The sequence below is a fragment of the Semicossyphus pulcher genome, unplaced genomic scaffold, assembly GCF_022749685.1.
Source record: "Semicossyphus pulcher isolate SPU_LCO1_2020_fin unplaced genomic scaffold, fSemPul1.0.p SCAF_2, whole genome shotgun sequence".
NCBI classification, from domain to species: Eukaryota; Metazoa; Chordata; class Actinopteri; order Labriformes; family Labridae; genus Semicossyphus; species Semicossyphus pulcher.
This window is the reverse complement of record NW_027211693.1, coordinates 12,847,644-12,864,943: the sequence shown is the minus strand read 5'-3', so window position 1 is coordinate 12,864,943 and position 17,300 is coordinate 12,847,644. Positions and strand designations below refer to the sequence as shown.

At 40.6% G+C, this 17,300-nt stretch overlaps 1 gene segment (V, D, J or C); it reads right to left on the bottom strand.

The window, feature by feature from the left end:
* Positions 1 to 434: 434 nt before the first annotated feature.
* On the bottom strand, positions 435 to 2,175 carry LOC138597907 (T cell receptor beta variable 29-1-like; the record flags this gene model as incomplete). The annotated part of the segment is given in 3 exon segments: positions 435 to 535; positions 1,720 to 2,043; positions 2,133 to 2,175. Coding segments are annotated over 3 exon segments (468 nt in total), but the record flags the coding sequence as incomplete, so codon positions are not given.
* Positions 2,176 to 17,300: the final 15,125 nt, after the last annotated feature.

The following is a 17,300-nucleotide window of genomic DNA, read 5'->3' as shown; positions in this document are numbered from 1 at the left end:
CTATTCTTGGGTTGGAGTTGTCACGTCTTGCTGGCAAAGAGGCGCTTTCTATTCCTTGAATTGAGTGAAGACAGAAACATTATGTACTTTTCTCACTTTTAAATCCAGATCCTCAGCTGTTTCAGTACATTTTAGTTTAAAATATAACATTAAAAACATCATTTTTGGACAGTGTCCTTAATAACTTGTGCATCCTGTTCAGGTTTATTGAGGCACACATGGAATAAACAGCAATGTGGAGGCTCAAAATAGTGCGAAATATCAGTGACGTGCTGATATGGATATCTTCTATTTCATTTAAGAATAGGAGGTGAAGGTTTGTCCTCTCCTGTTTGATGTTACACTTCCTGTAGTCAATAAATGTTTCAAGTAAAACTACCAAATGTTTGAATCAGTAAACAACTCTTACCTTTACGTTGTCCACATGCTGCTCTCGGAGATCGGTGACAGATGAAAACAATATTTCCAATCACAGAAATGACCGGGCAGACTATCGCTATCACCAGAGCAACAAATTCAGAGCTTGTTGTTTGCTCTAGAGAACAAAGAAGAAAGTTTCATTCATGATGTTAATAAAATATTATGAACATCACCTCCAGTGCTGAACTTATAATCATACCAAGCTCTAGTTTTGTTCCGTCTCCAAACAGTATCTCTCCACATGTGGCCACAGCACAGTAGTAAGTCCCAGCATCAGAGGAGCTGACGTTCTTAGAGAAGCGATAAACACAGCTTCTCTGAGTGTCAGATCTCTCGTCACATCCATCACGTCTGTTTCCATCAGTGTAGATGATGTGTGGATGAGATTTATTTGATCCGGCTCTGAACCAGTACACACTGTGACCTCCTGGACACGTTTGACTCTCAGAGTCAGAGAGGACTGAACACTGCAGAGTCAAGTCTCCTGGACGGACTGGATCAGAAACTGTTGGCCGCTGAACAACAGTGTAGTTTGATGTCCTCTGAGTGTTTCCTGTGTATTTGAAGACGTTCAAAAGTAAAATAAACACAATATAAAATGCTTTGACATGATGAAATGTAGCAGTAAGAACCTATTGTTCAGATGATTAAATCATGGGTCAAATATCCACATTGCCAACATGGAGTAATATTCCTAATTTAAAATGTTAGGATATAATGTATATGAATTGGAAATCCTTTTAACAACTGCTAAATCAAACAGTTTTTTTTATAAATTGTTTAGTCATTAAAACAGTCAAACAATCAAGTGTCCTGGACGGCCTCTGAACAACAGTGTAGTCTGATGTCTCTTGAGTGTTTCCTGCACAATAGACAACTTTGAAAATGTCCAAACACATTTTTAAAGCTTAAAGATTTTAGCAGTGGTGTATGGTTTAGTCTGGTGGAAGTATGGTTTACCTCAAACATAACACACTATTAAGAGAAGCTTCTAACCGTTTTTTAAACAGTCTCAACTTTTAACTGAGGCTTCCATATGACTTACAAAAGCAAAACCAACCATCAGCAAGCAAATAGACTATGTACTTATTTTTAATGCCTGTCACTGCTTCTGCTAGAAGCGATTCGGAGCATGCAGGCACACAGAGCCTTTGTTCAGATTTTCACCAGCAACGTTTTAAACGTTTTAAACAAAAGCAGGAGATAATATTTTTCTTCAGATCAAACTCGCAAACATGTACACACAATGAAAGTTCTTTAAAGCTGCTTTAACATGCTTAAATAAACTCACATCATTACCTTGTACCAGCAAATATGTGCCACTCCATTTGGTATTAATCCACTCGCTGATAGCACAGTGATACAATCCTTCATCTTCCTGGCTCGTACTCAGAATAGTCAGGTTGCTTAAACTGTCATCCTCATTCACAACCACTTCGGACTCAGAAATCCCAGCTTCATACTTTGGTGCTGTAGACTTCCACAGTGTCACGATTAGTTTCAAAGTATCCCCAGCAGTCTGCTTGTACCAGTAGAGTTGTCTGCTGCTCAGCTCTTTAGGCAGAGCACATGTGATGGTCGCAGGTTCACCAACTTGAACTGTGGTCACTGGAGCCAACGTATCTAGATACAATTAAAATGTAGAATAAATTAAACATTAAATAATCATTCAGCCAAATATCTGGACACAGTCATTACGACGTATCACTTACAGGCCTGATGAAGGAGAAGCAGTGTGAGCCATAACGTGATCATCTTGACACTGTCTCTTGTTAGGAGAACTCTTACTTACTTTGTAAGTGAAGATGGTGACGTGGTCATCAAAGCCACACCTCCAAATCTGATTGGTCTGATCTAAATATGTGTCTCAGTTCATTTCCTGCCACAATGGTTTTGTTTGTGTGATGTGCCTCATCTTTTTTCCCCTCAGATTTTTTCATTCAGAGAAGATTCATGTTTCTCACAGATTTGACGAACTCAAACATTTAGTCTCAACATGGACAGGTTCTCTGTCTTGTAAGGCTCATTCCACAATCCTCTCAGCATTTGAGAAATTATGGGGCTCTCACTTACTACACAAACACGGTGGGTATTGCAAGATATTATTTATCAATATCACATCATTTATCTCAGAGTTCTTTCATAAGTTTTCTCTGTTGCGTCTGTGTTTAGCAGTGCCAAGACTAACTAAAATAAATAACTCTTACTGGCCACTACTGTCTATATATGCTTTAGCTGTTTGATGTTTGTCCCACTGTCATGATTCATTTATGAATCCACATCAGTGCCCCTGCTCTGTCTGATAATACCTCTGACCCCTGTTGCTTTTTATTCCAATTTTATTCCAACAAAGACCATCCCAAAAAAAGATACAGATTCAGTATGCGTAAAATGTATGTCAAAGATCTAAATGATTGAGGAGGGCTGGACGCAGGAATAAGGGTGAGTGTCGAGGGATAGAGAGATGAAGGGATGAAGAGATAAGGGGATGAAGGGAAAGGGAAGAAACTGCAGCTGAGGAAGGACGGATAGTGAAGAAAGATATTGGACTGGTGTCAGTTGGTGTCAGGACGACACAAGGGAACCAAAGGGGTCGGGACTATGAGTGGGGGATTGATGTTTTGCTAGGAAGAAGGAAACAGTTAGAAAAGTTTTTATTTGATGTCAGAAGAGTGAAACCGAACCGAAAGCTTGCTTCAGGTGAGCTACTGTCCCCTCTGATGTGTTTAAGGTTTGGAGACGGTCAGAGTGTTGACAAGGACAGTTTGGGTTACAGTGACTTTGCCTGTTGGTGGAGTGGCCTGGTCTTGAGTGGGTCTGAGAAAAAGGCCGCTGTCCCATTGATACCTGACCAGATATCACAGTTTATGTGAAGACAAAGGCAAAGGGGTAAGGAATGTATAAGGTGTGCAAACAAACATTGCTGAAATGGGATGTGTTTGAGGTGTGGTCTTTGTTCCCGGACCTAGTTTAAAACTACACCTATGAGGTTATAAAATCTTTTCATTAAATGTTAGGAATGGAAAGCAGCCTCTCACATCACAACTTGGACAAACAAGCACATGTTGTTGAAAGTGATGGTGCCAAGTACCAAGTGGCTTCTGCTTGAGTTCTTGCCCAAGCAGATGATGGAGGCTGTTGACTAAGCTCTGGCTTTCTATGGGGTTTTGGGGGATGGTGGAGATTGCAGATAGGCTTCGAATTGGGATCCAGTAAGAGGTGTCAGACATTGTGCCAGTGCAACAACAAGCCAAAGCAGTACTTGATAGTTTGGTATGTCCCTGACCTTGAAACTCACACTTACCCATTTTTCCTGCTTCCAGCACATCAACTTCAAGGACAAAACATTCACTTGCTGCCGAACATATCCCACCCACTGACAGAGGCCATTGTAACAAGATAATCAATGTTATTCACTCGACTTGTCAGTGGTCATGATGTTATGGCTGATGGGTGCACAAGGAGGTGTAGGCGGTGGCCGTAACAGCAGAGTACATTGCAAACAAACATGTTGGAGGTGTCTCAGACATTGTGGTGAGATCACACGTCTCAGAAGCACATCTGTTTTTTTCTTTAGAGGTTGTATGTTTCACATAAACCAGGACAAGACCCGTGTAGCAGGAAATGCTCTTTCATTGTATATTGTGTGATAACTGTCACAGCCCCTCTACTTGGTAGGCTCTACTGCTGTTTTGCTCTTTGTGTCCAGGACTGCAGACCTGATGGCAGGCTAATCAGGAGAATGGGACACACCTGGGCCCGATGTGCCTCATGTATTTAAGCCAGAGCAGCAGCAGCAGCCAGACTCTGGGCAGACCTCCTATCACCACACACCTCTGCGTTGCTCTTTTGTTTGTTCTTCTTTGTTTTTACACCACAACATCCATGCAACACATTTACACCCATCCACACCCCACACAACTAACTTTACAGATTATTCATATCTACATGTTTTTGTTGGTTTTGACTATTTATGTTGTAAATAAATTAATTATTTGATTAGTATACCCATGTGTCTCCCGTTTTTGTCGCAGGCTAAGAGCCGGGCTGTGACATAAACATTGAGATGCAACTGAAGGTTTGACCTATCATGACCATGGCACCATGTTCAGTCACAGCATAACTAGAAGTTCTCCTAACAAGAGACAGTGTCAAGATGATCGTGTTAGGGGTCACACTGCTTCTACTTCATTCAGCATGTAGGGGATGATATTGACTAAATACTTTCTCATTTATCCTCAGTCAACATGACCTCTGGGCCTGCAGGATCACCATCACCCCCGAGGAGTTCATAGCAGGAGGAACTCTCCACTAACCGGCCTCGTCCCTAAATCTCATACCAGGTGCTGAAGACCTGCAGAGACCACACAGACCTTTGGGCAGACACAGTTATACTGAATACAGAGAACGTCAAGCACTTTAAACATGGGAGCAGTGAACAAGTAAGGACCTCTTTCAAATCCTTAGAAAGGACAACATGCCCCCATGACCCCTGTTTCCTTCAGACAATACAGAAAGAAATCAAAAAAGTAGTCTCTTTTATTCTCATATGCCTTGGACTTTCTAACTGGAGATGCCCTGCACCCATAAAGTGAGCTGAAGCTCAAGCAGCACCAGTTGTCCTGAAAGGTTGGCACTGTTTACAAGAAAAAACATCCGAGAGAAGCCTGCAACAGTTTGACTGCCAAAGATAAGACTTCAACCTGCGCATGGGATCGTGTGACGAGGTTTGTGCTGCACCAACAAATGCAGGATATAGGCAAGAGGCCTCAAAAGAATCTTTAAAAAAAGTATTTGCTGAAAGCCAAAACCTGTGGCTTTACTCACCCTAGAGAACTAACGTGCATTAAGCTGCTTCCTGGTGGTCCCTCGTGTTTCAATCACTGTCAGATGTGACATTTATCAGTCACTAAAATGTGCCTAACATATCCCACCCACTGACAGAGGCCATTGTAACAAGATAATCAATGTTATTCACTCGACTTGTCAGTGGTCATGATGTTATGGCTGATCGGTGCACAAGGAGGTGTAGGCGGTGGCTGTAACAGCAGAGTACATTGCAAACAAACATGTTGGAGGCGTCTCAGACATTGTGGTGAGATCAGACGTCTCAGAAGCACATCTGTTTTTTTCTTTAGAGGTTGTATGTTTCACATAAACCAGGACAAGACCAGTGTAGCAGGAAATGCTCTTTCATTGTATATTGTGTGATAACCAATGAGATGCAACTGAAGGTTTGACCTATCATGACCATGTCACCATGTTCAGTCGCATCATAACTAACAGTTCTCCTAACAAGAGACAGTGTCAAGATGATCGTGTTAGGAGTCACACTGCTTCTACTTCATTCAGCATGTAGGGGATGATATTGAATAAATACTTTCTCATTTATCCTCAGTCGACATGACCTCTGGGCCTGCAGGATCACCATCACCCCCGAGGAGTTTATAGCAGGAGGAACTCTCCACTAACCGGCCTCGTCCCTAAATCTCATACCAGGTGAGGAAGACCTTCAGAGACCACACAGACCTTTGGGCAGACACAGTTATACTGAATACAGAGAACGTCAAGCACTTTAAACATGGGAGCAGTGAACAAGTAAGGACCTCTTTCAAATCCTTAGAAAGGACAATAAGTATATCTTAGATAAAAGAAGTGAAGATCACACCCAACATGCCCCCATGACCCCTGTTTCCTTCAGACAATACAGAAACAAATCTAAAAAGTAGTCTCTTTTATTCTCATATGCCTTGGACTTTCTAACTGGAGATGCCCTGCACCCATAAAGTGAGCTGAAACTCAAGCAGCACCAGTTGTCCTGAAAGGTTGGCACTGTTTACAAGAAAAAACATCCGAGAGAAGCCTGCAACAGTTTGACTGCCAAAGATGAGACTTCAACCTGCGCATGGGATCGTGAGACGAGGTTTGTGCTGCACCAACAAATGCAGGATATAGGCAAGAGGCCTCAAAAGAATCTTTAAAAAAAGTATTTGCTGAAAGCCAAAAGCTGTGGCTTTACTCACCCTAGAGAACTAACGTGCATTAAGCTGCTTCCTGGTGGTCCCTCGTGTTTCAAGCACTGTCAGATGTGACATTTATCAGTCGCTAAAATTTGAGCTGTTTCAGTTTCTTTACAGTCCAAATCTTTAAATAATCTTTAACAAAAACAACAAAAATATTTCAAACTTATATCATGAAAAAGTGCATTTCTTTTCTTTTCCTTACTATGTGTTCTGTTGTCTGTTTAACCTCTTTGTTTAATTGTGTCTCATATGCTGTAAGTAAATGCACCTAATATCACTGAGGAAAAGCAGAGACGCACGTGTAAGAAAGACAAAAAGATATTTATGCTTTAATAAGACATGACAAGGTTTTACTAAAGATTTCAGATTATTTAAAAAGACATTAAAACACAACAACAGGATGTGAAACATAAAAAGATGGAAGGATCAACTCACAGTAACATAAAGGGTCATTTTATGCATTCAGAAGTAGATGCAGAAACAGTAGTGTCTGCTTCCTCTCAACAATCATGTTAGACACTTTAAGGTCAGTCGTATAAAACCCCCCACATGTTTTCATAGACATTTACATCGAGCATTTCACTTGAGAATAGACACCATCTTCAGTCTTTAACTCTTTAGTCTTCCTCCCTCTTGTAGATTTCCCGCCGTGAAAATGCAACGCAGCATAGTTCAGATCATGTCCACCTTCAGTCTGTGCAGCAAATAAAGTTCTCATTACATGATGGTGTTCGTATACAGCAAGTTAGGAGTTATGTTAAAGTTATACAGTATGCAACTTTCTTTGATCACTTACAATATCATCTATTCTTGGGTTGGAGTTGTCACGTCTTGCTGGCAAAGAGGCGCTTTCTATTCCTTGAATTGAGTGAAGACAGAAACATTATGTACTTTTCTCACTTTTTAATCAGATCCTCAGCTGTTTCAGCACATTTTAGTTTAAAATATAACATTACAAACATCATTTTTGGACAGTGTCCTTAATAACTTGTGCATCCTGTTCAGGTTTATTGAGGCACACATGGAATAAACAGCAATGTGGAGGCTCAAAATAGTGCGAAATATCAGTGACGTGCTGATATGGATATCTTCTATTTCATTTAAGAACAGGAGGTGAAGGTTTGTCCTCTCCTGTTTGATGTTACACTTCCTGTAGTCAATAAATGTTTCAAGTAAAACTAGCAAATGTTTGAATCAGTAAACAACTCTTACCTTTACATTGTCCACATGCTGCTCTCGGAGATCGGTGACAGATGAAAACAATATTTCCAATCACAGAAATGACCAGGCAGACTATCGCTATCACCAGAGCAACAAATTCAGAGCTTGTTGTTTGCTCTAGAGAACAAAGAAGAAAGTTTCATTCATGATGTTTATAAAATATTATGAAGATCACCTCCAGTGCTGAACTTATAATCATACCAAGCTCTAGTTTTGTTACATCTCCAAACAGTATCTCTCCACATGTGGCCACAGCACAGTAGTAAGTCCCAGCATCAGAGGAGCTGACGTTCTTAGAGAAGCGATAAACACAGCTTCTCTGAGTGTCAGATCTCTCGTCACATCCACCACGTCTGTTTCCATCAGTGTAGATGATGTCTGGATGAGATTTATTTGATCCGGCTCTGAACCAGTACACACTGTGACCTCCTGGACACGTTTGACTCTCAGAGTCAGAGAGGACTGAACACTGCAGAGTCATCAAGTCTCCTGGACGGACTGGATCAGAAACTGTCGGCCGCTGAACAACAGTGTAGTTTGATGTCCTCTGAGTGTTTCCTGTGTATTTGAAGACGTTCAAAAGTAAAATAAACACAATATGAAATGCTTTGACATGATGAAATGTAGCAGTAAGAACCTATTGTTCAGATGATTAAATCATGGGTTCAAATCTCCACATTGCCAACATGGAGTAATATTTCTAATTTGACATATTAGGATATAATGTATATGAATTGGAAATCCTTTCAACAACTGCTAAATCAAACAGTTTTTTTTATAAATTGTTTAGTCATTAAAACAGTGTAGCTGATTCTAAGACATTAAAAATCACATAATTACCTTTTATTGACAAATATGTCGCACACAAAGTTATCTCATTCCGTTTCAGGACTACACAGTGATACATTCCCTCGTCTTCTTGAAGTGTCCTCAAAATGGTCAGATTGTTCATATTCGGATGAACTTTAAAATTAAATCTAGAAGCTGAAAACTCTGCTCCAAACACTTTGTCTGTATCTGTCCATTGTCTCACAATTAATTTCAGATCATCACCAGCACTCTGCTTGAACCAGAAGGCGTCATTCTTTAAAATCTCAGGCGAGCCACATGTGAAGGTTGCAGGTTCACCAAGTTGAACTTGGATCACTGGAGCCAGCGTATCTAGAAACAAGTATAAAGGAAGAATAAATTAAACATTAAATAATCATTCAGCCAGACATCTGGACACAGTCATTATTGCGTATCACTTACAGGCCTGATGAAGGAGAAGCAGTGTGAGCCATAACGCGATCATCTTTACACTGTCTCTTGTTCGGAGACCTCTTAGTTACTTTGAGTAGACAATGACGTGGTCATAAAAGCAACACCTTCAAATGTGATTGGTTATCTAAATATAAAACAAAGATCATTTCCTGCCACAGTGGTTTTGTCTGTGTGATGTGAGGCATCTCAGTTTTTTTCACTCTAAGTTTTAATTCAGACAAGATTCATGGTTCTCAGTGATTGAGGAACTCTGAACTATTACTGTGAACATGGACAGGTTCTCTTCCTTGTCAGGCTTATTCAAAGTTCCCACAACATTTGGGGAATTATGAGATGTGTTCATTGACCGGTATCATCTTGACCTGCATCATATTTTCCAAAATCAACACTGTTTGTCATAACACCTCAGTTAATATCATGTCAGGTAGCAAAGTTATTTGTCATGCTTGACTGACAACACTGATATTCACACTCGGATAGTATTTTGGTTGTCATAACGTTAGCGAGCATGCTAAGGTTAGCCAACTAGCTCCAACATAACTACACTGAGTAATTTGCCATTTGGTTACAAAGCACAATGCCAGATCCATGCAATTACCAGCCAGATCAGCCCAGAGAGTCTGTGCGAGTTGGCTGATGTTATCTACTCAACGGTGTTTTGCTACGTTGCCGAACTGGCAAATCGTCTGCGATAGCAGACAAGCTAACGGTAGCTTGTTGCCAGCTTACAGCTGGCTGGCTAACCTTAGCCTAGGCAGGTAATGCAATGATATTGGCTAATAGAAAACAATCGGTTGTTATGCACATTTGTTTTGTTCTGCTACATAATTTACAAAATCAACATTGTTTGTCATGTTAGCTGGCGAAGTTATTTGTCAAGCTAGATAACTGACACACACACTCAGATAGTATTTTGTTCGTAATAACGTTAGCAAGCATGCTAAGGTTAGCCAGCTAGCTCTAACATAAATACACTGCATGACTCTGGCATTGTGCTTCGTGACCAAACGACAAATAACGCCGGCGAACCAGCAAATCATCACAAGCATAAGCTCACATTAGTCATGCAGGGCGGCTGGAGAGAGCTGGGATGAAGCACTTCTGCTGTGAGAGAAAAAACACTGCACCCAGTGAGAGAACGCTGCACGTGGGTTTTGTTTCTATGACAACAATAAGTTGTGGGTCTGTTTTGATCCCCAAAAGCAATCGAAGGTCTCCATGATTCGCATGCCCTGCCGATGTTGACTCAAGTTTTCCCCCTGATGTTGATCACATTCCTGTTTGGCCATAGGGTTGCCACCTTCCATGCAGAAAAATAAAGGACGCCATCCACAGCGGGAGCCTGTTCCTCGGGGCCACGACCACCACAGGTCCGGTGATGCGCCAGTGGTGTTAAATCATAACTTAAAACATGGTTTGAAGAAAGTATTAAGATTCATACTTCACGTTTGATGTGCTTTATTACCAGTGGACATTAGAAATAAGCTGAACAGATAGGGGAGGAGTAGGATAAGAAATTGTTAATGAAATTGAATCATTGTATAGGGTGGTGTGAACACGGGTTTTGGCTCAAATATTTCATCGTTTGCAGTCACGCCACCCAAACAGTGAAACCACACAGAAATATCTAGAAACATTTTTAAATCTTAGAAAACTATTTAAGTAAAACACAGTTTTCATTATTGGTAAGTGAATCTATTTATTTATTCATTAAGTTTTTTTAATATAGCCTACTGTTAATCCATTAGCATTTAAGGATGCAATTTTCCAGATTGGGTAATCATAACATATCATAGTTGTTTCTTTTCCACACATGGGCACTATATTTTGATTCATGTATTAAATAAATGCTTACGTATCCGACTGTAAACCTCAACCTTAAAGGACAAATTCACCCCTGGAAAAAGCCACTGTCAGTCAAAGCTGGTGTTCTCTGCAATCAATAGAAGCAATAATATTTTAAATTGGCCTTAGCTGTGGAGAAAGTTGTACAAACAGCTTGTGGTTTAAACCCATTCTACATTCCTACAACACCCATCATGCATTGCGCCTCTCTCTCTGAAAGGAATGGCCCAGCGAGGGCCTGGTTATATAGAGAGGTTACAGGTCTGCGCGAGAAGTCTGCCTGTTTGTTATGTTCGTTCTTTCAACCAGAACTGCTGGTAAACATAGGGGGTAATTCACTCCACTCTCTGCTGCGCGCACACTGACGGACCTCAACTGCATGCACAGATCGATGAGGAGACGGGAGAGGAGGGGGCAGATCTTTGAACAGCTTCCTGTTAAGTCCAGACTCGACAGGTGTTTACTAGTATTACTCTCTTTAACGCAGCTTTATGTTTTTAAAACAAGCGCGTAGCAGCAGCGTGTACAGTCCATCCATATAATAATCCCCTTCCTGCGTAACGGCTCCGGACATGTGGACAAAGTGTGTCCGTGTACCGTGGTTGAGCCTCGCACAGCCACGGACTGATTGGTCTCCCGATTATAATAATAATGACAAAACATTATTAACAGATTGTTTTTACAGACAAATACATTTGTTTTTCAACTACAAAAGGTTGAGTTGTTATAATGATCACTGGAAACTCTGAGCCTGACAGCCCTTATAATACTGCACCGCAGCTCCCACCACCTGCTGTTCGAGCTGGCGTTTGTGAACTAGGTGCTTTTTGTTTGCATAACATGACTCATTGAAGTACGCGCAAGCGGTTCCAGAGCACACAGACGCTGTTTGCTCTGCAGCGCACTTTGGGGTGCGTTTGAGTACGAGGCAGAGTCTTTATGTCATTTGCATAGGTTTAGAGGGCACAAAATTGTTTCCCACTGGCTCTCCGCTAAGAGACCCGCCTTCCTCTGCCTCTTATTGGCTCTGACCCTGACGGTCTTTCCCTATCCCCAGCGCACATTTTTCACAGAATGAGGATGGGATAATGCTGCATTCATAACAACTCAGAAATACGGGACAAACCTTGTCCCGTATTGATTCAAAACGGGACACGCCCTTTAATTGTCAAATACGGGACAATTCCGTATTTTAAGGGACGGGTGGCAACCCTATTTGGCCAGACGGGCTTCAGGAGATAAAACTTGCTTTGCTTTTTAATTCTTGTGTGTAACAAAGACAACAAATATTTAAAGCTTATATCATGAAAAAGTGCATTTCTTTTCTTTTCCTTACTATGTGTTCTGTTGTCTGTTTAACCTCTTTGTTTAATTGTGTCTTAAATGCTGTAAGTAAATGCACCTAATATCACTGAGGAAAAGCAGAGACGCACGTGTAAGAAAGACAAAAAGATATTTATGCTTTAATAAGACATGACAAGGTTTTACTAAAGATTTCAGATTATTTAAAAAAACATTAAAACACAACAACAGGATGTAAAACATAAAAAGATGGAAGGATCAACTCACAGTAACATAAAGGGTCATTTTATGCATTCAGAAGTAGATGCAGAAACAGTAGTGTCTGCTTCCTCTCAACAATCATGTTAGACACTCTAAGGTCAGTCGTATAAAACCCCCCACATGTTTTCATAGACATTTACATTGAGCGTTTCACTTGAGAATAGACACCGTCTTCAGTCTTTAACTCTTTAGTCTTCCTCCCTCTTGTAGATTTCCCGCCGTGAAAATGCAACGCAGCATAGTTCAGATCATGTCCACCTTCAGTCTGTGCAGCAAATAAAGTTCTCATTACATGATGGTGTTCGTATACAGCAAGTTAGGAGTTATGTTAAAGTTATACAGTATGCAACTTTCTTTGATCACTTACAATATCATCTATTCTTGGGTTGGAGTTGTCACGTCTTGCTGGCAAAGAGGCGCTTTCTATTCCTTGAATTGAGTGAAGACAGAAACATTATGTACTTTTCTCACTTTTAAATCAGATCCTCAGCTGTTTCAGCACATTTTAGTTTAAAATATAACATTACAAACATCATTTTTGGACAGTGTCCTTAATAACTTGTGCATCCTGTTCAGGTTTATTGAGGCACACATGGAATAAACAGCAATGTGGAGGCTCAAAATAGTGCGAAATATCAGTGACGTGCTGATATGGATATCTTCTATTTCATTTAAGAATAGGAGGTGAAGGTTTGTCCTCTCCTGTTTGATGTTACACTTCCTGTAGTCAATAAATGTTTCAAGTAAAACTAGCAAATGTTTGAATCAGTAAACAACTCTTACCTTTACATTGTCCACATGCTGCTCTCGGAGATCGGTGACAGATGAAAACAATATTTCCAATCACAGAAATTACCAGGCAGACTATCGCTATCACCAGAGCAACACATTCAGAGCTTGTTGTTTGCTCTAGAGAACAAAGAAGAAAGTTTCATTCATGATATTAATAAAATATTATGAAGATCACCTCCAGTGCTGAACTTATAATCATACCAAGCTCTACTTTTGTTCCGTCTCCAAACAGTATCTCTCCACATGTGGCCACAGCACAGTAGTAAGTCCCAGCATCAGAGGAGCTGACGTTCTTAGAGAAGCGATAAACACAGCTTCTCTGAGTGTCAGATCTCTCGTCACATCCATCACGTCTGTTTCCATCAGTGTAGATGATGTGTGGATGAGATTTATTTGATCCGGCTCTGAACCAGTACACACTGTGACCTCCTGGACACGTTTGACTCTCAGAGTCAGAGAGGACTGAACACTGCAGAGTCATCAAGTCTCCTGGACGGACTGGATCAGAAACTGTCGGCCGCTGAACAACAGTGTAGTTTGATGTCCTCTGAGTGTTTCCTGTGTATTTGAAGATGTTCAAAAGTAAAATAAACACAATATGAAATGCTTTGACATGATGAAATGTAGCAGTAAGAACCTATTGTTCAGATGATTAAATCATGGGTCAAATCTCCACATTGCCAACATGGAGTAATATTTCTAATTTGACATATTAGGATATAATGTATATGAATTGGAAATCCTTTCAACAACTGCTAAATCAAACAGTTTTTTTTATAAATTGTTTAGTCATTAAAACAGTGTAGCTGATTCTAAGACATTGAAAAAACACATAATTACCTTTTATTGACAAATATGTCGCACACAAAGTTATCTTGTTCCACTCCAGGACCTCACAGTGATACATTCCCTCGTCTTCTTGAAGTGTCCTCAAAATGGTCAGATGGCTCATTTTCTCATTAACTTTTAAATCAAATCTAGAATCTGAAAACTCTGCTCCAAACACTTTGTGTGTATTTTTCCATCGTCTCACAATCAATTTCAAAGTATCACCAGCACTCTGCTTGAACCAGAAGGCTTCATTGTTTAAAATATAAGGTGAATCACATGTGATGGTTGCAGGTTCACCAAGTTGAACTTGGATCACTGGAGCCAGCGTATCTAGATACAAGTATAAAGGAAGAATAAATTAAACAGTAAATAATCATTCAGCCAGACATCTGGACACAGTCATTATTGCGTATCACTTACAGGCCTGATGAAGGAGAAGCAGTGTGAGCCATAACGCGATCATCTTTACACTGTCTCTTGTTGTAGACCTTTTAGTTACTTTATAAATAAAGATGGTGACGTGGTCATCAAAGCCACACCTTCAAATCTGATTGGATATCTAAATATACATCTAAGTTCACTTCCTGCCACAGTGGTTTTCTCCTTGTGATGTGTAGCATCTCACTTTTTTCAAACTCACTCAGGCCACTTTCACACCTAAAGTCTGTTTGTGTGATCCGAATCAAAGACCAAGTTCTTACAATGCTGCATTTTGCCTCCAGTTTGGTTTTGTGTTCACACAGCAGCTTTTACCAGTCGACCAAGAGTGTTGATGCACAAGAAAACTGCTCTCTGATTGGTCAAATTTTCACATGGGAAAACTCCCTGAAGTAAACAAATAGAGCGAGCGGACTCCTCAATCACACTCATCACGATCACAGACATTAATGTTTTGTTCTCTGAGTCTTTTTTTACTTTTTTGATTTTTCTTACAGTTTGAATATCTCCGTATTTTTGTGCGTTTTCACAAGCATTTGTGAAATTGTTTGGTCAGCCAATATTTCTATGAGAGCCCTCACCTCGTTTCTCCCCCACGTTTGGCCTCTACTCATCTTGCTGCCTGGCTGTGTGTCTGTCTCTGCAAGTGTCAACATCCATTAAAAACCTACAATGCAGTTTTTTGGTTTGCTTCCTGTATTGGATCCTACTTTAATTGCAAACGAACTGGTCTTTCAGAGTAAAATCCGAAAAGTCTGGAACAAAGATGTCAGGTCTGAATGCCCCTTTAAGTCTGATTACGTCGTCACCTGAGGGTGCTTTAGGACCTGGGAGACTTTCAGACTTTACTCCAAAAGTCTGGTTTCTTTTGGACAGGTGAGAACACGCAGTCGAACTCTGGTGTGGACCAAACCACCGGACCATGGTCCACCAGAAAAGAAGGGACACCGGCCTTTTGGAATCGAACCACGGTCCGGTTTGATTCCGGTGAGAACATAATCAGACTCGATCTAATATAGGAAGCAAACCAAAAAAGTGTGCATTGTGGGTTGTTAACGGACGTTGACACTTGCAGAAACAACCACACAACCAGGCAGCAAGATGAGTGGACAAACGGCGAGGTGAGGGCTCTGATAGAAATATGGGCCATTTGAAATGTCTGAAGGTGTTTTTGTAGAAGATTAAATGTTCATGTGTTTTGTGTTCTCTTGCTTGATTCTGGCATGTGTTTCATGAAATGTAATAAATAACAAACCCTTACAGATCACTCCAGGAGCAAGTTTGACTCAGACAGATATTTTATTCATTTACAAAGTTTGAACTCCACATCATCCTCAAAACAACAGTTACTTCTATGTGCAGACTCAACATTTTCCAGCAGGTGTAATGGTAATAATTGTCCGTCTTTACATGTTTTATTGTGTACGGCAAGCGGCTGATGCGCTGCTCAAAGCATGCTGGGAACCTGCAGGCACAGACCAAGCTAGCACTGCCATGTCCGTAAACCTCCTGCAACCAAGCACAGGAAGAGTGGGTATGTATAACAGATGGGGAGGTTGAAGCACTTAGTGAATCCATGTATCTATTTTGATCTGTCTGCTTTCAAACAGACCTGTTAACTCACTGATCCAACCCAAAAGCCTTCACAGCAGCGTAGATCCTCTCTTTCTCCGCTGCTTTTGCGTCCTTCACTGCACCACTCTTTGTTTTCATCGCGGTGAAGACGACAGCAGAATAAAACTCCTCTCTCTGAGGAAACACAGTGACTGAGACGAGAACAACCAACATGTACATAAAGTGAAACAAGCTTTATTTTAGTTTGGAGACGTTTAATCCTACCTTTAAAATCCTCAGCTGTTGACTTCTCCAACCACCGCAGTTTTGGTGCTCAGCAACAGAGGCTGAAACGATGAGAAAACATAAAGATGACAAAAAATAAAGCAGCAGTCATTTTAATTTAATGTTTTACACTGAACAAAAATATAAACGCAACACTTTTGTTTTTGCTCCCATTTTTCACGAGCTGAACTCAAAGATCTAAGACTTTTTCTATGTACACAAAAGGCCTATTTCTCTCAAATATTGTTCACCAATTTGTCTAAATCTGTGTCAGTGAGCACTTCTCGTTTGCCCAGATAATCCATCCACCTCACAGGTGTGGCATATCAAGATGCTGATTAGACAGCATGATTATAGCACAGGTGTGCCTTAGGCTGGTCACAATAAAAGGCCACTCTAGTGTTGTATGTAACATGCAGAAATTACATGTTGTGAACCTGCCCATGTTGGTGCATATTACTTCTGGAATACGCGCCCTTAAAAGACAGAATAAAACTACACCATTGATGAGGTTTCATTGGTTAATAGCACAGCTGCATTCCGCTGCCTCACGATAGCAACGAGCCAACAATGCATCTGACCATCTAACTGTACAATCTACTTACACAACTTGGGTGCTGAGCGTGACAAATAACTACGTCATTTAATAATAAGCACTAAAAAATGCACTGTGCTCTGGGCTGCTTTGCCTTGGATGTGATATCGGGCCTGAGTGTCGAATAGGAAGTGCCTCACTGTAGGCCAGATGTATGTAGGCCTACTACTGTATATGCAATATAGTACATACAAGAGAAAAACATGAGTGAGTATGATAGTGCATTAATAGTAGTAAGTAGAATGTATGTTAGCAACACATTAGCTAGAAACAACTAGCATCAGTAAAGTAGAATGTTATGTTAGCGACAGATTAGCCAGAGAAAGCTAGCATCATGGCTAGCTTGGTTAGCAGTAAACTGATCACAGATAAGAAAAACTAAACAACAAATCAAAGATCACCTTAAGCTGTTAGCTGTTATTAGACCAAGCTGTAAAACAGTCTAATAAGGATATTTGGGGTTTCGGTAG